The sequence below is a fragment of the Suncus etruscus genome, chromosome 7, assembly GCF_024139225.1.
Source record: "Suncus etruscus isolate mSunEtr1 chromosome 7, mSunEtr1.pri.cur, whole genome shotgun sequence".
Taxonomy (NCBI): domain Eukaryota; kingdom Metazoa; phylum Chordata; class Mammalia; order Eulipotyphla; family Soricidae; genus Suncus; species Suncus etruscus.
The window spans coordinates 55,823,930-55,847,690 of record NC_064854.1 but is presented as its reverse complement, the minus strand read 5'-3'; the positions used below and the strand labels follow the sequence as shown (position 1 = coordinate 55,847,690).

Genomic DNA, 23,761 nt, shown 5'->3' with positions numbered 1-23,761 from the left:
CTCTACCATTGCCTCTGCCTTTTATTTCTAGGGATTCTTCAGCAAGCGCCTGAAAGGCTCCATCAAGAGGACCAAAAGCCAATCAAAGCTTGATAGGAACACCAGCTTCCGACTCCCATCCCTGCGCAACACCGAGGACAGGTAGGGAGTGCCCGGCCTTGATAAGGGAGTAGAGGCAGAAACCATGTTTGGCTTCTCTGGGTCTGCATGAAAGGCCACTGCAAGGATCCAACTCAGCTGTAGGTCCTGCTGCAGGCCTCACTGCACTCAGTCTTTCAGCTTCCGAGCTGCCAGAGGGACTCTGCTCTGACCCTTGGCCTAGCCTGTGTAAGAAGAGTCATTTCTGGCTCCACTAAGTGGTTGTTGTCATCTTCTGGTTCTGGTTTGTCCTGCAAAAAGCTCTTGCTAAATATGACCCGAGGAGGAACTGCATTAGGCCTTTACTTATGATACTCAAGCTTTGGGTGTGTCTCACCAAGAGCAACTGTGAGGGATAATGCTTGTGTCTGACCAGCTCTAAGCCTGTGTCTGAGCTTTTAACTTATAGTTGTATGTATATGTTTATTTTGGGGGGTTTGAGCCACTACTCAGGGTCTCTACTTAAGGCTTACTTGTTGCAGGACTAAATGGCATGCCCGAGATCCAACCTGGATCAGCCACATGCAAGACAAGCAAGCACCCTCCCTGGTCTAGAATCTCTCTGTCCCATGTTTAAGTTTATTTCATGCCTAGTTTATTCCCAGGTCATAGATTTCTGCATCCTTGCTTTCTTCTGGGGTGTCTCTTCCTTCGGTAAAGAGCATCTGGTGGCTTGTAGCAATGCCGCCTTTCCCCTTAAGAGCAAGGCTGGCAGTTCCTTCCTTGTGTACATGAGAGCCTGATACTTGGGAAGTAGGAAGATCTGGAGTGGCCATTAGGAGCGAGCTGACATCTTAGACTTATGGGGAGAGTTGATGGACCCCACACTAGCTAGCAGCCATATTTAAGAATCCCTACCATGCCCTTTCTCCCCTTATTGTCCCAGCTAGGATTCACTATCATTTATTCAGGAGCATTCACATAGCCCTGTCTGTTATCATCCATAATGGAAATGACAGTGTCTCTTAGCTGATGATTGGACAACCACCAAGTGTGTCAGCCCTGCAGTACTCCTGAGTCATGAACCGGAATGAAGCAGAGATGACTCTGTGCTACATGCGTGCCTTGGTCACAGAGACCTGGTGTCACCTGGTTCACCTGGGTATGAAATACTAGGCAGGTGTTGGTTGCCAGAGGCTGAAAGTATAGGGCCAGAGGAAGTGGAATATGAGGAGATGGCCGGAAGATTTGTTTTTGGAGTCGGGTGGACTGTTTTCTGTTTAGATGGTGGTGGTAACTACGCAATAACATATACTGAAAATGGGACAGTTGAAATGGGCGCATTTTATAGTCTGTGAATCACATCCCAGTAAAGATATTTGGGGATGTGGGGAAAAGGCTTTTAGGAAGTTCCTATAACGATGTTTTTTTATGTGCACACTGCCTTCCCACACACATTTCTAGGACTTTATTCTTTATTACTGTTGAGAGGGTTGGGGGGGGGAGTGGTCTGGGAGCAAGCATGACTTGTACTCTATTTGTTTGTTGGACCAGCCACCAGTCTTTGCTACTTTATTTATTTATTTATTTATTTATTTATTTATTTATTTATTTATTTATTTATTTATTTTTGGCCACATCCAGCAGTGCTCAGGGGTTACTCCTGGCTCTGCACTCACAAATCATCCCTTGCAGGCTTGGGGACCATATGGGATGCCAGGATTCGAACCGGTGTCTGTCCTGTGTTGGCCATGTGCAAGGCAAACACCCTACCACTGTGCTATCGCTCTGGCTCCCATTGCTGCTTTATTCTTTTTTTTTATTTTTTTTTTTTTTTGGTTTTTGGGCCACACCCGTTTGATGCTCAGGGGTTACTCCTGGCTACGCGCTCAGAAATCGCCCCTGGCTTGGGGGGACCATATGGGACGCCGGGGGATCGAACCGCGGTCCTTCCTTGGCTAGCACTTGCAAGGCAGACACCTTACCTCTAGCGCCACCTCACCGGCCCCTGCTGCTTTATTCTTAATACAAAGAGTTAATCAAGAATCTTTGAGAGGGGGCCAGAGAGATAGCATGGAGGTAAGACGCTTGCCGTGCAGGCAGAAGGTTGGCAGTTAGAATCCTGGCATCCCGGGCCGGGAAGGTGGCGCTAGAGATAAGGTGTCTGCCTTGTAAGCGCTAGCCAAGGAACGGACCGCGGTTCGATCCCCCGGCGTCCCATATGGTCCCCCCAAGCCAGGGGCAATTTCTGAGCACTTAGCCAGGAGTAACCCCTGAGCGTCAAACGGGTGTGGCCCAAAAACCAAAAAAAAAAAAAAAAGAATCCTGGCATCCCATGTGGTCCCCTGAGCCTGCCAGGAGTGATTTCTGAGCACTGCTGGGTGTGACCCAAAAACAACAACAACAACATGAAAGACAAAAGGAAAATAAAAGGGAGTAGGAAAGACATCAAAGATAAAATAAGATCATGGGGGGACATATAACACTAACAAGAGACAAAAAAGAGAACCTTGAAATTAAAAAATATACAAACCGGGCCCGGAGAAATAGCACAGCGGCGTTTGCCTTGTAAGCAGCCAATCCAGGACCAAAGGTGGTTGGTTCGAATCCCGGTGTCCCATATGGTCCTCCATGCCTGCCAGGAGCTATTTCTGAGCAGACAGCCAGGAGTAACCCCTGAGCGCTGCCGGGTGTGACCCAAAAACCAAAAAAAAAAAAAAAAAAAGAATAGAAGAGCAAAGGGGAAAATAAAATGGGTGTGGAAGTTGTTAAAGAAGTGATACGGGCCCAGAGAGATAGCACAGCTGCGTTTGCCTTGCAAGCAGCCGATCCAGGACCAAAGGTGTTTGGTTCGAATCCTGGTGTTCCATATGGTCCCCCATGCCTGCCAGCAGCTATTTCTGAGCAGACAGCCAGGAGTAACCCCTGAGTCGTGTGTGGCCCAAAAACCAAAAACCAAAAAAAAAAAAAAAAAAAAAAGAAGTGATATAAGAAAATATCTCCAGGATGAGTGTTTGAACATTGTACAACTGAAACTCAGTCACAAACAGCTTTGTAACTAATGGTGATACAATCAAAAAACTAATTAGTTTTAAAAAATAACATGAAAAGAGAAAGAAAATGTCCCCAAATAAGAACACACAGATATTCTGATTGAAAAGGCCAAGAAATCCTCCTGGTGCTTGCGCAATGAAGGAATAAAAAACAAAAGAGCACACACACATACACACACACACACACACACACACACACACACACACACATACCAGGTTACATGAAGAACTAAGAAAATCTTAAATGCATCACACACACACACACACACACACACACACACACACCAGGTTACATGAAGAACTAAGAAAATCTTAAATGCATCTAGAAAGAATGATGGGTCCCACACAGAGGTTGGACATAAGGGAGCATCTCACTGGGGAGATGGTATTCAAGCTGTGTCCAGACTTTCTCCCCAGGCAGCCTCCCGCTGCCAGGCCTGAGAGCCTGGATTTTATCATAGTTACCTTGACAGGAGAATCTCCATATTTTGGAGCAAGGGAAAGAAAGACCCCTACTAAAACTGGATGGTCTGTGGATCTGTTTAGCCATGGGGCTATAGGCAGTTCATTTTGCAGGGCCTAAGTCAGTGGAGCCACTTAGTACAATGTTCTTGTACAAGATCATAAAAAGATCAAGGAGGCAAGGTCAGTGGGAAGGAAGAGGCACAAAGCTGAGCTAGGAGGAGCAGGTCAGAGGTGGAAACATTTTGATGTCACTAGTTCTCATCATTCCAAGCTCTAATGAGATAAAACCACTCCAGTGGTTTCCTACCATCAGTGTCAACAGCCTTGTCACAGTGAAGCTGTGTCGAGGAAGCATGTCAGGATGGGACCTGATGCTGGACTATGTCTGCTTTGTGTTCTCATCTATACAAAGAGAAGTGTCATGCTGTTAACCATGCCAGGGTTCCAAATACCCATATCCTTGCTCACCCCACTCTACAGATGGGACTTAGTATCTCCAGGTACTCAAGCCCATCACCTGCAAACTGCTCTCAAACCAAAACCTTCACAGTCATGTCCTTAGCTCAGAGATGTTGGTCATGTTTTTGAGATTGGTAGCTTGTCTTTTTGAGATTTTCTAAAGCAAGCAGGACTTTCATCTGACATGGAATTCTGGAGCAGACACATCAGCTCCTTGACTTTCATCTAAAGGTCAGCAGTTGTTTATCTCACTAGTTTCAATGTATGTAAAGATGGTATATAGACAGCTGGAGAGAGAGTATGGGGGTCAAAACACTTACCTTGCATGGCGGCCAACCTAGGGTTGATCCAACCCAGGATGTGATCTCTTGAGTACCTCAAAATGGCTCCCAAACAAAACACATCAAAAGAGCTTATAGGGAGCCGGAGAGATAGCATGGAGGTAAGGCATTTGCCTTTCATGCAGGAGGTTATTCGTTCGAATCCTGGCCTCCCATATGGTCCCCCGAGCCTGCCAAGAGCAATTTCTGAGTGTGGAGCCAGGAATAACCCCTGAGTGCTGCCAGGTGTGACCCAAAAACAAAAAACAAAAAACAAAAAAAAGCTTTATAAAGTCCCACAAACCCTTCATTACTACTTTTTTTTTTTTTTTTTTGGTTTTTTTGGCCACACCCGTTTGATGCTCAGGGGTTACTCCTGGCTAAGCGCTCAAAAATTGCCCCTGGCTTGGGGGGGGACCATATGGGACACGGGGGAATCGAACCGAGGTCCTTCCTTGGCTAGCCCTTGCAAGGCAGACACCTTACCTCTAGCGCCACCTCTCCAGCCCCTCATTACTACTTCTAACTGTACCAACTACTTCTAACTATACCAACAACTTCAAACTATAGCGTACTAACAAAACAGGATCTTGAATGATGCTTAACTAGTCTTTATTTGTTTGTTTCTGGCCCACAGCCAGCAGTACTTAGGGGTTACTCCTAGCTCTATGCTCAGAAATCACTCCTGGCAGGCTCAGGGACCATACCGGATGACAGGGATTAAACCCAGGTCAGATAGGTAAATGCCCTACCTTCTGTGCTATCTTTCCAGCCCCACATAACTAGTTCTAACTAGACAGCAACTTTCTTTTTCACCAATTTTAAAGGCTCTCATTGGTGTGTGTGTACTGCTTGCAATGTGTCCTACAGTACATCTGTGTTAAAGAATTGTCCAATAGCAAAAAGAACTTCCTCTGCTACCCTAGCTTTCACAGTCCACACCCTACCTGTCCCTTAGCAACAGGTTCTTTGTTTTTCCTGTCTCAAGAAATCACGTAGACACCTTAGTACAATTCCATCATATGTAGCATTTCTTTTCCACAGTAGTTGCATGTCTTCATCCTTCGTCACCCACCTAATTATGTACACCACCTCATGGAAGATTCGATGAACGTGGTCATGAGCCCCTTGAGGCCCCAGAACTATCTTTTCGATTGTGAACCAAAGACAGACAAAGACTATCACTTTAAAGTGGGTAATGATGAAAATGAGCACCAACTGTCTTTGAGAATGGTCAGTTTGGGGGCTGGTGCAAAAATGAGATGCACATTGTTGAAGTAAATGCTATGAATTATGAAGGCAGTCCAATTAAAGTAGCATTGGCAACTTTGAAAATGTTTGTATAGCCAGTGGTTTCACTTGGGGGCTTTGAGATCACACCACCAGTGGTTCTGCGGTTGAGGTGCAGTTTTAGGCCTGTGCGTATCAGTGGGGAACACTTGATGGCTGTAGAGGAAATTGCAGAGTCAAAGATAAAGAGGAAGAGGATGTGAAACTCTTGAGCATATCTGGAAAGCAGCATGCCCCTGGAAATGGCAATAAGTTTCCTCAGAAAAAAAGTAAAACTTGCTGCCAATGAAGATGATGACGACAATAATGATGATGATAAAGATGAAGATGAACATTTTGGTTACAAGGAAGCTGAAGAAAAAAACCCCATAAAGAAATCTGTACAAGGGGCCAGAGAGATGGCACAGCAGTGGGGCATTTGCCTTGCATGTAGAAGCCTGCCAGGAGTGATTTCTGAGCATAGAGCCAGGAGTAACCTCTGAGCGCTGCCAGGTGTGACCCAAAAAACCAAAAAGATAAAAGAAAAAGAAAAAGAAAAGAAAAGAAATCTGTACGAGGGGGGGTAGAGAGATAGTACAGTTGCAAAGCATTTGCCTTGATGCAGCCAATCCAGGATGAACAGTGGTTCAAATCCCAGCATCCCATATGGTTCCCCTTGCCTCCAGCAGTGATTTCTGAGCACAGAGCCAGGAGTAACCCGAGTGCCGCCAGGTGTGACCCAAAAAACAAAAAAACGAAACAAAACAAAAAAATCTCTACGAGATACTCCAACCAAAAACATACAAAATGGAAAAGACTCAAAACCATCAACACTGTAAGGTGATACTAATAGCCCTAAAAGGTATTCCCTCAACTTCCTTTTTTCCTAACTCTCCTCTTTTGGTATGTAATAGCCCACCTAGATTAAAGGAACATCCCCCACCCTGGTGGATTTGGTTATGGAAAATAAAGAAAGCAGTCCTGGCTTGGAAGGGGCATCTAGGCAGCACACGGCAGAGAGAGATCATGAACAGAAAACAGGAGAAATAGTGTGGAGGTAGGGCATTTGCCTTGCATGCAGAAGATGATGGTTTGAATCCCGGCATCCCATGTGGTCCCCCGAGCCTGCCTGCCAGGAGCGATTTCTGAGCTTAGAGTCAGGAGTAACCTCTGAGTGCTGCTGGGGTGACCCAAAAACCAAAAAAAAAAAAAAAAAAAGGCAGGTTGACTCCAATAAATCTTATCTTAACTGTTTGGTGTATTATTTCTCTGCTACTACCCTGCTTCATTAGACCCGTGTGCCTAAGGGGTTATAAACATGGTGCCTGGTGCTGACTCACCAACTTGTGGTTATTTTTATTTTACACAACACCAAGATCAAAAGATCAAGAAGCAGTTTTTCACATAATTGGCTTCCACTCTGGGAAGAGAGCCACCCTTTTCTATACTTGATTGCATTGATGTCTTCTACAAAACTGGGTCCTTTTGGCACTTTAGAAGATTTTTTCCTGTTTTTAAAGTTAGAAGAGGACCGGTAACCCTGAGAAGCCTCTCCTTGGATCACTCCCACTGGCTCCATCATCCTGTTTCCTCAACTCCTGCTGCCCCAGGAATTGCCTCTGTCTCCTCTGAGACACTTTTCCCAGTGCCCAAGACTGGAGTAAGGTCGACCGTGTTCATGCCCTGCCATGTGTCAGTGCTGACTAGGAGGGGCTTTGCACTGTGGCTTTATCACTGATACTTTGGCACCAAGGAGGAGTTTTGGATGTCGTTGCCGTTGTTGTAATGGAAATATTTACTTAATGTGGAGTTGGAGGGATAGTTTAGCAGGGATAGTTTAGTTGGAGGGATAGTTTAGTGCTTACCTTGCATGCACTCAAAACCAGGTTGGATCCCTGGCATCCCATATAATTCCTTGAGCATCACCAGAAGTAATTCCTGAGTTTAGAGACAGAAATAGCCCCTGAACACTGCCAAAGGCAAGCAGACAAAACCAAACAAACAACAAAGGAATGATTGCTTAATGATCACATTTAGAATTTTTACTTGAGGGAGCTGGATAGATAGCACAATGGCAGAGTGTTTGCCTTGCATGTGGCTAACCTGGGATGACCTGGGTTTTATTCCCGGCATCCCATATGGTCCTCTGAGCCTGCCTGGAGTGATTACTGAATGCAGAGCCAAGAGTAACCCTTAATTACCACTGAGTATGGCTCCAAAAACTTAAAAAAAAGAACTTTTTACTTGGAGGGGGAGGTTGGGCCATACCTGGTGATGCTCTGGGTTTATTCTTGGTTCTGTGCTCAGGGATCACTCCTGGTTCTGTGCTCAAGAGATCATGTACAGGGGCCAGTGAGGTGGCACTAGAGGTAAGGTGTCTGCCTTGCGAGCGCTAGCCAAGGAACGACCCCCCGGCATCCCATATGGTCCCCCCAAGCCAGGGGCGATTTCTGAGCGCTTAGCCAGGAGTAACCCCTGAGCATCAAATGGGTGTGGCCCCCCAAAAAAACAAAACCAAAAAAAAAAAAAAGAGAGAGAGATCATGTGCAGTGCCTGAGATCAAACTGGGTTCAGCCACATGCAGAGCAAGCACCTTACACCCCTTACAGTTTCTCTTTGACCCACACATTTAGAAATCAGATTCAAGCTTCAAGGTGTGTACAGTGAATAAAAATGTACCTAAGTACCCTAAAAGGAAATAAAATTATAGTGCAGATAAAATCATGACAAGGACAACCTAGATCCATTGGAGGGGGTAGGGTGGGCAGAAATCCAGGTCCAGGGGCCCGGAGAGATAGCACAGCGGCGTTTGCCTTGCAAGCAGCCGATCCAGGACCAAAAGGTGGTTGGTTCGAATTCCGGTGTCCCATATGGTCCCCCGTGCCTGCCAGGAGCTATTTCTGAGCAGACAGCCAGGAGTAACCCCTGAGCACCGCCGGGTGTGACCCAAAAACCAAAAAAAAAAAGAAAAAGAAAAAGAAATCCAGGTCCAGGAAAGAACGTTCTGGCATAGCAAATTCCTAGAGGGACAGGTGGGGGTCTGAGACTGGAGTCATCAGAGAAGCGAGTGGAAGAGCCTCGAGAGCAACAGCACCATGGCGACAGGCCCTGCCCAAGCACCTTGTTTGTGTCACCTGAGAGCTGGCTGCAGCCAGGAAAAGAGAAGGTAGATTCCCTGGACTGGAAGCTGACTTCATGTTTGCCTGTCCGTGTCTCTGTTGTGATGCAGACCTGAAACCAGTTCTAGGAAGGAGCATGTCTCCAGCAGCAGGCAGACCCTCTTCCCAGGCTTCTTGTCTTCTGAGCAAACCGATGGGTTTCCGAGCTGCAGTTCCAAAAGGGACTTGTTAGATGGGACACAAAGCACCACTATGCTTTGGGGATGCACTGCCAGGTGGCTGTATAATTGCTTCATGTAGGTAGATCTTCTTGTGTTGGAATAAAGGAGCACTGGGTTGGAGAGTATTTCCCTAAGGACTGTTAAGCAAGAAAAGCGCATCTTGGAAGCCCTTCTTTTGGACCCTCTTTGTCCACCATGGGAGTGAGGAGGTTTTCTACTTTGAGCACCTTCTCCAGGGATTGTGATTTTGAGTGGGTGAGAGTATTTTGTGTGTGTGTTTTAAAGAAAAGAAATGGGAAGGAGCGCCTTCTCTAGGGATTGTGATTTTGAGTGGGTGAGTGAGAGTATTTGTGTGTGTGTGTGTGTGTGTGTGTGTGTGTGTGTGTGTGTGTTAAAGAAAAGAAATGGAAAGGAGCCTTTTACAGCCTCCAGCTGGCTCCTACCTGGTGAAACCGGAGCTATTGTAAGGTCATTACAGTAGAAATCTCTCATTTGATTACTAGTAGTTGATGTTCTGGGTTATTGGCTTGTCCCTTAGGACAAAAAAGCAAGTGTATGTTACCTATATGGCTGTCATTAAAAGAGGTCACGGACATCATCCCTTTTAAGTAGTCTTTTATCAGTGGGAATGTGACATTGACTTTTTGACCTTAAATAGATGATTCAGTCGTGTGTGTGTGTGTGTGTGTGTGTGAGAGAGAGAGAGAGAGAGAGAGAGAGAGAGAGAGAGAGAGAGAGACAGAAATCCTATGGGACCATATGGGATTGCCTCAGTCCTTTCTGACTGCAGGAAATTTCAGTTGTGTTAGGAGAGGACTGGAAAGATTCTACCTTGAGTGTCACAGTATGAGGTAACAGAATGGAACTAGATGGCTGGACCTCTGAGTGTCTTGGTGCTTTTTTCCAGGAAGTGAGCAAAGCTACTGCTTTGGTGAGTTTTACAGAAACTAATGTTTTTTTCCGAGGCTTTTCTTCTGTCCCTGTCTCCTAGGCACCCCTGATTGAGATCCATGGATTTGACACTGCTATTTTGGTCAGTAAATATAGTCAAGGTGGATCTCTAGTCCTGATTTTGTTCAGAATCTGTGTGCATGGTATTCCCCCACCTCCCCACCCTACACCCTACTGGTGAAGGGAATAAAACTTCAGCACTATGAGGACTGGAGTTCAGATTGGAAGCCTTTGTCAGCAGTGAGGGAGCCGCATCAGCCTGACTACCTGGCACATGTGGGCCAAGTGTCTAGCTGAGAATCGCAACTTTTCTGACTTTTCTGAGGTTGCTTCAAGAACGCTGTATTTGTCTATTTATTTAGTTCTGAGTTTTTGAGCCATACCGAGTGTTGCTCAGGACTTCCTCCCAGCTTTGTACTCAGGGATCACTCTTGGTGGGAGTCACAGGGACTCTTATGTGGAGCCAGGTTTGAACCTGGGTAATTCACATGCAGGGCAAGCGCCTTCCTACTATACAATCTCCAGCATTTTATTCTTGATTTGTACTTAAACTAGTGACATGCAGCTACAACCAAAAGCCTGCTTGAAAAAGTCTTATACATTGAGATGGAGATTGGAGCATTTTTGCAAGGCAGGATCTTACCCTGAAGTTTGGCACTGTGTGTGTGTGTGTGTTGGTACGCATGCACATACATGTGTTTTCTGCCAAATTAAGGAAACACAATGAAGATCCAAAAACATCTATTTGCCTTTTTGTCACTGATAGTAAAGGATAAAGTTTTGTGTGGGTGGTGTTGGCATCAAAATAGTTTCTCATTTTGTTCTTGGTGAATAAAATAATGTGTAAGATGACCTAAAACATTACATATTTCTCCAGGCCCCATATGTAATGAGAACCAGAACAGTAGCTGTGGTGGAGTTAGGGGCTTCCTTGAGATCAGTAGAGTTAGAGTGTGTTTCTGTGCTTTATTGAAAAGGGAACAAAATAAAGAGTTTATGCAAACACAGGCACATTGATCCAGTCCATGTTCATCTTTTCCTAAGCCGTTTCCATACCCTGCTGGTCAGCTTCCATTGCACCAGCCCTTCAGTCCTGTTGGCCAAATGATGCCATCTTGAATGCTTTTCCCTACAGGTCCCGGGGGCTACCTAAGCTCAAGGAATCTCGTTCGCATGAGTCCTTGCTGAACCCCTGCAGTGCTGTGGAGTGCCTGGATCTAGGGCGCGGGGAGCCCATTGCAGTGAAGCCCCTTCATAGTAGCATCCTTGGGCAAGACTTCTGCTTTGAGGTAAGAGAAAGTGCAGAGGCAGAGTCAGGACTGAATGAACAGCAAACCTATTTTCTGCCCTGTGACTTGGACGTTCATTGGTCATGTTGTGATCCTAACTAGTTTTCCCTGTCTGGAAATCACCTACTTCCAGAAGGTGGGAACATATTGACCCCACTGAGAGAAGCACATAATTTATTTCTTTTTTGAGGGGTTGCATATTGCTTTGTGCCAACTTTGCTTTCAGTTACGTCAGCTTTCCATACATTCTCAGCAGAAATCACAGGAACTGCAATCAATTATTAAACTGCCATGTTAACTTTTTGGTAGCAAAAAATATATCTCCTGCTATCATACTATTTTACTCTATTTTTTTTCCTTTTTTGGTTTTGTTTGGGGGCCATGCCCTGCAGTGCTCAGGGGTTACTCTTGCTTCTGCCCTTAGGAATCACTTCTGGCAGTGTGCAAGGAAGCTGGAGACCAAATTCGGGTCAGCCGTGTATAAGGCAAGCACCTGCTGTACTATGACTTTTGTGTTTTAAAGGATGGTACTAACTGTAAGCCAATTGAATAAAGGACTAGAACTGAACAGACTGCTTGCATACTGGAAGAAAATGATTGCAAATGGTTCACTGGTGGTCATTCTTTCCCATTCTACCTAATACACTAGTATGTAGTAAAGCCCTTACCCCCAGATTTGATGAGCTAATTTGAGAGACTCGCCCTTAGTTCAGCAACTTTTTAATCATCCAGAACTCCACATTGTAGCTTGGGAGTCTGAAACTGACTTCTCAGTACCCTAGTTCTCATTCCAGGAGACGAAGACTGTCAAAGTGCATGTGGATGTGGACAGTGGTGTCCAGAGTCAACTGAGGCTGTGCCCCTTGGGGTTGAATGCATTCCTGGGAAGATGCGTCTCTCCCCCTACCTACCCTCCTTTTCCTGACCTCTTTCTTTCTCTGTATGAAGGTTACCTACTTTAGTGGAAGTAAATGCTTCAGCTGTAACTCTGCTTCAGAGAGGGACAAGTGGATGGAAAACCTTCGCCGAACAGTACAGCCAAATAAGGTAATAGCAGTCATGGGGGGGGGAGTCTTGAAATGTTTGCTTTGAAGCAGTAGATAGAAGTGATGACAGTGGATCTTTATTTTCAAACTGTTTCTGGTGGTAATTGGTTGGGGCTCCTCCCAGCTTTGTGTTCTGAGGTCACTCCAGCATCACCGAAGAACTGAACCCAGTCAGCCTCCTGCATGTAGAGCTTGTGTTCCAGCCCATTTAACTATCTTCCTAACCACAATATTGTTTCTTTAATAGTTTCTAAAATGTATTTAACATAATATCCCATATGATCATGACTTGACCAGTGGGGAGAAAATGAGAAGAGTGAAGCGACTTGCCCAAACCAAAATACATGATAGAAATGGGGCTAGCACAGTACAGAGAGTACTTGCCTTGCATTCAGCTAACCCAGGTTTGATCCCTGGTACCCTATATTGACCCCTGAGCATAGCCGGGTGTGACCCAAAAATCATAAAAGAGAAATGGGGCTAAAACACAGCTTTCTTTTTTTGTTTGTTTTGTGGCCACACCCGGTGACGCTCAGGGGTTAACCATAGCTCTGCACTCTGAAATCGCTCCTGGCAGGCTCGGGGGACCATATGGGATGCTGGGAATTGAACCCAGGTCTTTCCATCTGTTCAGGGTCAGCCACATGCAAGGTAAACACCACTGCTGTGCTAGCTCTCTGGCTCTCGAACACAGTTTTCTTTTTTGTTTGTTTGTTTTTTGTTTTTTTGTTTTTGTTTTTGTGGGGCCACAACCGGTGACACTTGGGGGTTACTCCTGGCTATGTGCTCAGAAATTGCCCCTGATGTGGGGGACCATATTGGATGCTAGGGGATCGAACCGTGGTTCGTCCTAGGCTAGCACACATCTTATCGCCTGTGCCACCACTCTGCCCCCCAACACAGTTTTCTTAACTTGTGTTTTTACAAACTTATCTAGTTATCTCTAGATTAACTATAGGATAACTAATATTATTGGATTTTGCGGGGGTGGGGTCTCACCTGGTGTGTTCAGTCTTAGGTGATGGTCAGTGACCCACACTAGATGTTGGGGATCAAAGCTGGTTGTGCCTTGTGCAAGGCAAATACCCTTCCCACTATATCCTTGCCCCCAGGGATGTCTGTTTAACCCTGAAAAATAGAGCCTTTAGATTTGGCCTCATTAAAACAGGCTTAAGATTGGAATACATTTCGGGGTGAGTTTGCAGTTCCCATGAGCACTGCAGAAGCAGTTGTTCTTCTTTACCTGCATCCTTAATAACCAGGTTGCTTTCCTGGGGTTCACCTCCAAACTCAGCTCTGTTGCTTCTTATAGGACAATTGCAGGCGTGCCGAAAATGTTCTTCGTCTATGGATTATTGAAGCCAAGGACCTTGCCCCGAAAAAGAAATATTTCTGTGAACTGTGCCTTGATGATACCCTCTTCGCTCGTACAACCAGCAAGACCAAAGCAGACAATCTTTTCTGGGGGGAACATTTTGAATTTTATAGCCTTCCACTTCTTCATAGCATCACGGTTCACATCTATAAAGATGTGGAAAAGAAGAAGAAGAAAGACAAGAATAACTATATTGGACTCGTCAACATTCCCACTGCCAGCGTGACGGGACGCCAATTTGTGGAGAAGTGGTACCCCATCAGTACCCCTACTCCCAACAAGGGCAAAGCGGGTGGACCTTCTATTCGGATTAAATCCCGTTTTCAGACTATCACCATCCTGCCCATGGAGCAATACAAGGAGTTTGCTGAGTTTGTCACCAGCAACTACACCATGCTGTGTTGTGTCCTTGAGCCCGTCATCAGCGTGAGGAACAAAGAAGAGCTGGCATGTGCTTTAGTGCACATTCTTCAGAGTACTGGCAGAGCCAAGGTAAGGCAGAGAGAAGTAGTCACTGCCTTCCTGGATAATTAACCCAGGGACTGTGGAGGTCCAAGTTGGAGGCATATACTCTGCTCTACCCCCAAAACAACAGAATTCAGAGGGCTGCTGGTACACCTTTGTTCTATTAAGAGCTGGGGATTAGAGCAGTAGAGAGATGGGTCATTGAATATGTTTGCCCTGGTCCATTGACATGAAACAGACCATCTGGATTGACTGACAAGGTGGAAATCTGGGCCTTATCCCTGGTGTGTCTGGGTGGTGGTTGGCAAGAGGATAGTGTGACTGTTTCTATCGTGTGTGTGTGTGTGTGTGTGTGTGTGTGTGTGTGTGTGTGTGTGTGTGTGTGTATTTGACAGCTTTTATGGAAGGACATTTAGAGAAGTGTGAGAGGAGAGAAAGAAATCTGTGTTTGAGACCCTGGCCTTCTCCAGAGGGGTAAATGTCTCTGTGCTGTCAATTTGAGATCTGTGGCCCTAGGCACTGAGGGAGATATTCCAGAAGGACCATAGTCTAAATCTGCACTACCTAGGAATATTGGGGAATTAGTGGCAGTGACGTGAGAGCCTTAACTCACATCACCCTGGGAAGAAGTCAGAGTTCAGGAAGATGGCAGAAAAGAGGCATGCTGGGAAGTTGGCAAAGGAAAGATGTGCGGGTTGTATGAGGTCCAGCTGTCTCTGGGTAAGAGGTTCCAGTGAGTCTGGACAGTGTACCTCACCTCCATCTCTGAGGGACCCAGGGACCCACTTCTGTGGACATCAGTCCTGGTGAAATGGCCTTAGCTTTAGTGGCCTTCACAGCCAGCATAACAGATTTGGAACCAAACAGTAAGGCAGTGTTTATAAGGTTCTTTATACTGACAGGAATCTCTTAATATGCATTTGGCAAGAACTTTATATGCCTACTTTCCTAATTATCGCTATTATGTTTCACAATTATTTTGAGCTTTGGGGAAGTGTTTAAAACACTTCCAAGCATGTAGTAAGAAGCTTGGAGTCTCATCTTCAATTATTTTTTCTGCTTTTCATCACTCAATTGAGGATAGCATACAGGGTTTTGTTTTGTTTTGTTATGTTTTGATTTTATTTGATTTGATTTTTTGGGCAACACCCGGTGACACTGAGGGGTTACTCTTAGCTTGGCATTCAGAAATCGCTCCTGGCTTGGGGGACCATATGGGATGCCCTGGGATCAAACCAAGGTTCCTCCTAGTTTAGCCATGTGCAAGGCAGAAGTCCTACCACTTGTTCCACCGCTCTGGTGCCAGTGTATAGGTTTTAAAAAAAAAAAAAAAAAAAAAAAGACCAATTTTACTGGGGTGCACTTATGACAGAACGTCATTTTAAAGTGAAAAAGTCAATGAATTTTGACAGCATCTACATGCATGCAATGTCCCACAAATAAAACAAGTTTCCTCCTGTCCTCCACATCATAAGGGCATAATTCTTGGACACTGCTGAATTGCCCCCAGAATAACCCAGTTCTGTTTAAATGCTGCCTTTTACGTTTCCTCTGTTTCAGGCTTTGGATATTTTTAAATAGTGAATAAATAATATTCAAATTATATAGTATTAACACATTTCACACTGAACAACAATAAATAATAAACTTAATGTTAAAATGCTATTGTGAATGAATCCTAGTAGGGATCCATCACAGCCCTCTTCCCACTCCCTGACTGCCCTCGAACCTGTCCTGTTGTATGATCCAGCCCTGATTCTGGCTGCAGTCATCAGATCCTAATGAAGGGTTTTGTGTGTTTAGGATTCATTTTGTTGTCTCTTTCCTACTCCATTCCCAGCATTTGCTGAACTCTAGTATATATTCTATAGTCTCAGTCTGTGTTTGATTCCATTACATGGAAATAAAAAGTATGTTGTACATACTGCCGAAATTCTCTTGCAATTAAGGCTTCCCCCTTTACTATAAGACTATAATTTTATTTTATCCTTAAAAGTATTTTATTTTATCCTTTTAAAAATGCTATTGGGCGGGGCCAGAATAATAGCACAGTGGTAGGGTGTTTGCCTCGCATTTAGCTGATTTAGGATAGACCTTGGTTTGATCCCCAGCATCTCATATGGTTCCCTGAGTCAGGCCCGATTTTTGAGCCATAGCCAGGCGTAACCCCTGAGAGTCACAGGGTGTGGCCCCAAACAAAAGAAAATGCTATTTAGAAAAAAACACCATCTCATAAAGGCTTTAATTTTCTTTACAGACCTTCCTCCATGGATGCGTGAACAGCTAGGGAGAGATAGTGACATATTTATTTATATACACATAAACACAACTACATGCACATCATGCATGTATGTACATAATGTATACCTAACACATATATACACAACCATACTAGGAAATTAGTTCAGTGGGTGAGTTTATTCTTATGCTCATGCTGTGGCCCAATTTGTTCTCCCTTGAATCCTTAGATAGGTAAGGACTGTGAGGTCCTATGAATGTAGAGGTGAACAGGAACAGATGCCATGTCATTGTGGGGTGTGCAGCAGATATTTATCAAGCGATTCCACACATAAATGAGTAGTTACACTACAAGAACAGAGAAAACCATGTCCATGGTACCAGCATGGGGAGGGGGGTGGAGGGACCTAGATGGTGGCATTCCAAGCTAATGCTGGTCTAGGAAGGCTTCCTAGAGGAAGTGATCTACGTAAACTAAAATTGAAAGAATCCAAGGAATGATCTCCTCGGGGCTAAAGGAAATATACCACTGTTGAATAATATTATGTATAAAAACATATTAATTATTGAGTCCTGGATGGCGGTGGATGATGGTGAGATGGATGGAGAGGCCTTTCTCTGCTAGCCCGGGCCATGCGCCTGTAACCCCCTCCAGATGGCTGGTCTGCAGGGTTCAGGGTAGCATTGAGGAATGATCCACAGTCAGTCAGGTTTCAGGAGACATGAAGCTTTATTCAAGGCCCTAACCACCACGTGTGGCTCCTAAACTTTAAAACCTTTTAAGCCATCTCCATTATTAGCCCTGCGTTCAAACCTATCTCTTCTTCCTCCATCCTGCTTCTAGATGAATCCCTCTCCCAATCCCTCAATCCCTTTTACACTCCTGAGGCAATCCTTTTGTTAGATACCAAAGACCCCTCCCAGAAATGGCCAGATCTTACCATCAAGTAAGATTACACAGGAAGATGGGGGTGGGGTGACATCTCCCTCTCCTTGAATAATTAATGAAGAAGGGTAATAAACTTTTGTATTCCTGATACCACACTGGTATAAAGCTGTGTCCTGAACAGATGGCAGTCTATGCCTCAAAGGGCTTCATGTGTTTCTGGGCCAACAGCCATATTGGAAGCTGGAGAAAGGGGATAAGGAATAACAGCTAAGTGTGGTCCCCATGTTCTACCCCCAGCCACTCATACACCCAAGATTGGCAGAAACAGAATTCTGACCATGCTCAGGAGCCTTCAAAGTTTAGGTCTTGGGGCTGGAGATTTAGCACAGTGGTAGGGTGTTTGCCTTGCAAGCAGCCTATCCAGGATGGACAGTGGTTCGAATCCCAGCATCCCATACGATTTCCCGTTCCTGCCAGGAGCAATTTCTGAGTGCAGAGCCAGGAGTAATCCTGTAGGCGCCGGGTGTGACCCAAAAACAAACAAACAAAAAAAAAACCCAAAGTTTAGGTCTTATCTCTTCTACAATACTCCAAAACAAATCATGAATATTTTTCATATAAAAACCAAAATCCTGGGGCCGGAGAGATAGCACAGTGGTGTTTGCCTTGCAAGCAGCCGATCCAGGACCTAAGGTGGTTGGTTCGATACCCCGGCGTCCCATATGGTCCCCCGTGCCTGCTAGGAGCTATTTCTGAGCAGAAAGCCAGGAGTAACCCCTGAGCACCACCGGGCGTGGCCCAAAAACAAAACAAAACAAACAAACAAAAAAAAAAAACCTTCAAAGCTCTGGTCTTATCCAAAGTACCTTGGAAAATCCTTTTTTGGGAGAAGTGGTGGAGATTGGGCCACATTCAGTCCCTGGGGAGAAGGGGAGCTCTTCCTGGCTCTGTGCTCAGGAATGGCTCCTAACAGTGCTTATGGGGGCAGGTCATATACCATGGCCAAACAGGGTGTGCCACATGCAAAGCCCCTGCTTTGGGTTAAACTCTCTCTCTCTCTCTCTCTCTCTCTCTCTCTCTCTCTCTCTCTCTCTCTCTCTCTCTCCTCTCTCTTCTCTCTCTCTCCTCTCTCTCTCTCTCCTCTCTCTCTCTCCTCTCCCTCTCTCTCTCTCCTCTCTCTCTCCTCTCCCTCTCTCTCTCCTCTCCTCTCTCTCTCTCCTCTCTCTCTCTCTCTCTCTCTCTCTCTCTCTCTCTCTCTCTCTCTCTCTCTCTTTCCCTCACCCTCCCTCCTCCTCCTCCCCTCCCCTCTCACTCTGTGATACAAACTCTGTAAAGGAAGTCTCTTTTGAGGGGAGGTTGGGCGCTCGGGTTACTCCGGTTCTTCTATCAGAAATTACTCCTGGCAGGCTCAGTGGATCATATGGAATGCCGGGATTGAACCATGGTTGGTTCCAGGTCGACCACATGCAAGGCAAATGACCTACTCTGCTGTGTTATCACTCCAGCCCTGTGAAGGAAGTTTCACTGAGGGTCAGCAGCCCCTAAAATTTTATCCTGAATTTGCTCTCTGTTGACTTCACATTCTTCCCCTAGGACTTCCTCACCGACCTGGTGATGTCTGAGGTGGACCGTTGTGGGGACCATGACGTCCTGATCTTCCGAGAGAACACCATCGCCACCAAGTCCATTGAAGAGTACCTGAAGTTGGTGGGCCAGCAGTACCTGCACGACGCCCTGGGTACAGCCTCCCGTACAACCCCAAGCCCAGGCATTGCACATGGGCTCTTAGAGAGGCCCTCCATCTCATGGTCTGATCCCCAGACAACCCCGCCAAGGTCCTGATTCCAAGGCCCACAATAATCCTAGTGTTGTTGGTTCTGAGAGGGACCTGTTTGTCCCCAAGTGCCAGGGACATGCATGGCCCAAGCAGTCCAGTTTCCAAATTGAGGGGACACTCGCTGGCAGAACCCAAGTTCTGTCCTACAGGCCCTTGGAATTTTGATGCAATTCACTCTCTAACCCATCTCACCCCACTGCTGCTCTGATCTCAGGTGCTCCCCATGCAGTGAGGTTGGGATAGAGCAGGACAGAAGCAACAGGAGCTCCTTGGGAACATTCCTATCCCCTCACTTCCCTCCATGAAAGGCCAGCACACTCCTGTGGGATGTTAGGACCGGGGGTGGAGGGCTGAGCTGTTATTTCAGTAGCAAGGCTGAGGGGAGAGAGAGAGCAGGTGAAATAAACCACAGCAACATTTTATATAGCTTCAGTGTTCAAATACTGATTATGAAGGAGAAATTTGACTTGTTTCCTCCCAACTCTATTGAACTCAGCATGTGTTTACATTTACTACACATGTACGTTTGCTGCCTATCACTGATTAAACAGTAAGGGATAAGGTTTTTAGTTTGTTGGTTTAGTTTGGGGCCACACTGGCAATACTCAGGAATTACTTGCTTCAGGCTCTGCACTCAGGAATCACTCCTGGTTGTGCTCAGGATGGGGGACCATTTGGGATGTTGGGGATTGAGAGTCTGGGCTGGCCATATATGCAAGGCAAGTGCTCTACCTACTGTTTTATTGCTTCAGCCCCAAAGTATGTTGAATAAATGAATTTGGGGCCTTGAAGGCACTAAAGATACAGAGAGAGAAAATAGTCTCTGTATCAAGAGAGGGAGGAAGGAGGAAGGGAAAGAATGGAGGTGGGAAATAGAGGAGAGAGATCCTTTGGTTTTTCAGAGAATTAAAGGGATTGATTCTGTTTGATAAACCTCTAAAATTTCCCTTCTGTAAGGCACTTAAGATGTGTGTTGTAGCTGAAGACGAAAAGTTCTATATGTAAAACTAAGGTTGGGGCTGGTCATAGCTCAGCAGTAGGGCTCTTGATCTGAGATTGTCAGGTCCCATATTGGAGAGACAGAAACTGGATGACACAGAGAAACAGGTCCTTATGTTTCTCAGGCCGTAGCAGTGGTCCTTCCCCTAGAGGACATTCTCTGCCTACTTCCTGGCCTCACTTTCTCTTTCCTTTGTCTTGTTGAGACTTTTGGTTGAAACTAGTGGGAATGTAGAAGAATAGTGAAAATGAATTGCCACCAAGATTAGGCCTGACTTCCACAGAGGGCTTATTGCAGTCAGGTCACAGATTAGAACTCTTGGTCCACTTGAGTGGTTTTCCCTGCTCCTCCACTCTGCCTCAAATAGAAATCTCCATTCTGTGGGCATAGACTTGAATATTTGTTGACCAGACATTTCTTAAAAATTAAATGCTCAAGTCTGTCATCTGGGGTGCTAAATGGAATTTCCAAATGACATCATTTCCAAAATGAAAAGTCTATATAAGTCCTTCAAGGACACTGACTAATTAAATAGTTGATTGGCTCAATGAGACATGAAAATTAATCTAGTGAACATGGGAAGAAATTTAAGTAGTCCCCATTATCATATTTATAACCCTGAGCAGGGCCAGGCTGATGAAAGACTTGCTTGCAAAGCATAAACACAATGATGGAGTCAACCTCCCTGTGCCCCAACAGATCCTTCTACCTTCTAACCCCTTTCCTCCCCTCCTTTTTTTTTTATGGGGAAGGAGGGTTGGACCATACCCAGCAGTACTCAGAGTTTACTCCTGGCTCTGCACTCAGGGGTCATTCCTGGTGGAGCTCAGGGTACCATCGGGGATGCCTGAGACCAAATCTGGGTCTCAAATGCCCTCCCCACTGTGCTCCAGGACCCTTTTTCTCTCCTTCTTAGCCTGTATACCTGTGACTTTCCCTAACTAATTTTGCTTCTGTGGTTCACTTTTCTGGCAGGAATTTTTTGTTGAAAGCAATTTAAGGAAGTTCATGTTGGGGGGCAGAACAATAGTACAGTGGGCAAAGTGTTCAGTTTGCACACAGCCTGCACAAATTCAATCCTGGCATCCCATTGGCTCCCTGAGCACAGCTGGGTATACCTACACTCAAAAAAGAATAAGAATGTCTTGGAGTGGTGCCAGAGCAATAGCACAGCAGTAGGGCTTTTGCCTTGCACACAGCTGACCCAGGAAGGACCTGATGTCCTATATGGTCCCCTAAGCCAGGAGTGATTTCTGAGCGCATAGCCAGGAGTAACTCCTGAGTGTTAACTGGGTTTGGCCCAAAAACTAAATAAAGAATGTCTTGGAGCCTGCGAGTGTAAAGTGTAAATGTGATTTTTCCCATAGTAGTCCTGAAGTTTTGCTAAATGTCTAGTTACCTGAAATCGATTTTTTTCATCAGACGATGATAGTTGCTAGGCATGAGTCTTTAAAATCGAATTGGGGAAGATTGCATAGCCAGGGAGTTAGCAGTAAACCTACAACCTAAATTAATCAGCTAACAGAGCTCCTTTTCTATTCCTTATTCTTTGTTCAAAAACTGGATGCTATTTCCAGATGCAGGAAGAATCATCAAAAAACTGAATTTCTGAACATTGAGTTAGAAGGGACTGGGGAAATGAGCTAGAGTCAACAGGCTTTGCATGCAGGAGCCTTGAGTTCCATCCCTAGCCCCATGAAGTTCCCTCAAGCACTGCAGGGAGAGACCCCCAAGAAACATGCTATGGGACCTTCAGCTAGGCACTGGCTGAACACTTGCTCGTGCTGTTTCTTGCTTTAGAAGGATGTGGTATGAGGACCCACTCAGAGGTGCCCAAAGACTATTTCTTTTTCTTTTTTAACTTTATTTACAGATTGATTTGGTTTTTTGTTTGGTTTTGTTTTGGTTTTGGCCACACCCAGCAGCGCTCAGGGATTACTCCTGGCTTCTGCACTTAGAAATCTCCGCTAGAGGCCGGAAAGATAGCATGGAGGTAGGGTGTTTGCCTTGCACACAGAAGGACGGTGGTTTGAATCCCGGCATCCCGTGGTCCCCTGAGCCTGCCAGGAGCTATTTCTGAGCATAGAGCCAGGAGTAACTCCTAAGTGCTGCCGGGTGTGACCCAAAAAAACAAAACAAAAAAAGAAAAAAAGAGAAAAAAAAAGAAATCTCCCCTGGCAGGCTGGGTACCATATGGGATGCCAGGAATCAAACTGGGTCCCTCTGGTCGGCCAAATGCAAGGCAAACGCCCTACCACTGTGCTATCTCTCAGCTGATATCAAAAGCTATCCCTGACTTTGTGCCTGAGCAGAGTCACTCCTGGAAATGCTCAGGGAACTAACCATATATGGTGTCAGGGGCATCTACCTGGGGTCAGAGTGTGCCAGGCAAGTGCCTTCTCCCCTTACTGTGTCTCCAGCCTTCTGCATTATTTCTGATCCCACTCGCCTCTGTAGACCGTTCATTCTGCTGATGCCTTCCCAGTGAGTGCCTAGGGCGTCCTGTTCTAAGGGAAATCCCATCTCACAGTTGGTCATGGGCTTGGTCAGCTTCAACTTTTACCAACTTCCTGGCTCACCATTTTGGGTAGAAGATGCTCTTCATGCTGCTCTTGTGCCTTCATTTTGCAGCAACTATTGTCCACTTACATGAGCTCAGAGCCAGAAGTTCATATAACACGGCAGATTTGAAGGTGTTCTGGGGAAGCACAATTCCACTGATCAGACAAACCTGAAGAACTCCAAGATTCCTTAGTGCCCTGTAAGCTCATTTCTTCTAAGAACTAGGCCTGCTCTGTGACCGAAGGGTTTTTCTAATTGAAAGATAGACATCATGAACCACTTTCTACAGAGAAACTAAATATGGGGCCCCAACTGGCAGAGAGGACATGGAAGAGGGTGGCCAGGATCAGGCTGGAGCTTGAGCTTTTGGGGTCAGCTGCCCTCAGCCCATCTGCCTGTGTTGCATGAACATGAACAAGGTTCAGATGGTCCCCAGCCCAGCTCTGGAGAATGAAGCTGTGCAGAGTTAAGCAATTCTCCCACTTGGGATGAGTAGAGAGTATTAGACAGAGACAGAGATGCTCTCTGGAACTTAAAGTTCACACCAGTGTTAGCTGTTTAAACCCTTGTGCTATTCCAGATTCAGGTTATTTATTCTGAAACAGGGGAGTTCATCAAAGCCTTGTACGAGTCAGATGAGAACTGTGAGGTTGATCCCAGCCGGTGCTCATCCAGTGAACTGATGGATCACCAGAGCAACCTGAAAATGTGCTGTGAGCTGGCCTTCTGCAAGATAATCAACTCCTACTGGTGAGCTCCTTCAGGGAGATGCTTGGCTGACCCTGGCTTCCACGAGATGAAGGGCTTGACCTCCAGCTTTTTGGAAGTGCAGAACTGATCCCCAGCTACCAGGAAACACAGGGCTGACTCCTGTGTCCGGGAGAGACAGGCTTGACCTGAACCTTCCAGGAAATGCAGGGCTGATCCCCTACTCCCCAGAAATGCAGGGTTGACCTTCAGCTTCTAGGAAAGGCAGGGCTGGTCTCCTGCTTCCCGGAAACACAGGCTGATACCTGCTATTCCAGGAGAGGCAAGGCTGAACCCTGGTCTTATGGGAGAAGCAGGGATGGACCTCTGGCTAAGCTCTCAGGCCTGTGACCTGCCTCTGCATTCCCGCAGTCGTTT

The 23,761-nt window shown here is 45.8% G+C and overlaps 1 protein-coding gene and 1 pseudogene across 3 annotated transcripts in view; both read left to right on the top strand.

The window, feature by feature from the left end:
* The window catches only part of RALGPS2 (Ral GEF with PH domain and SH3 binding motif 2), a 443,748-nt gene that overhangs the window by 202,503 nt on the left and 217,484 nt on the right, over window positions 1–23,761 (top strand). For all 3 annotated transcript variants that reach the window (XM_049776392.1, XM_049776395.1, XM_049776393.1), the window contains exons 5-10: window positions 32–141; window positions 11,071–11,224; window positions 12,173–12,271; window positions 13,583–14,137; window positions 18,831–18,975; window positions 23,242–23,386. In XM_049776392.1, the coding sequence (XP_049632349.1) occupies window positions 32–141; window positions 11,071–11,224; window positions 12,173–12,271; window positions 13,583–14,137; window positions 18,831–18,975; window positions 23,242–23,386 (1,208 nt within the window). The remainder of the gene's footprint in view (window positions 1–31; window positions 142–11,070; window positions 11,225–12,172; window positions 12,272–13,582; window positions 14,138–18,830; window positions 18,976–23,241; window positions 23,387–23,761) is intronic.
* LOC126013484 (nucleophosmin-like) lies at window positions 5,471–6,661 on the top strand (annotated as a pseudogene).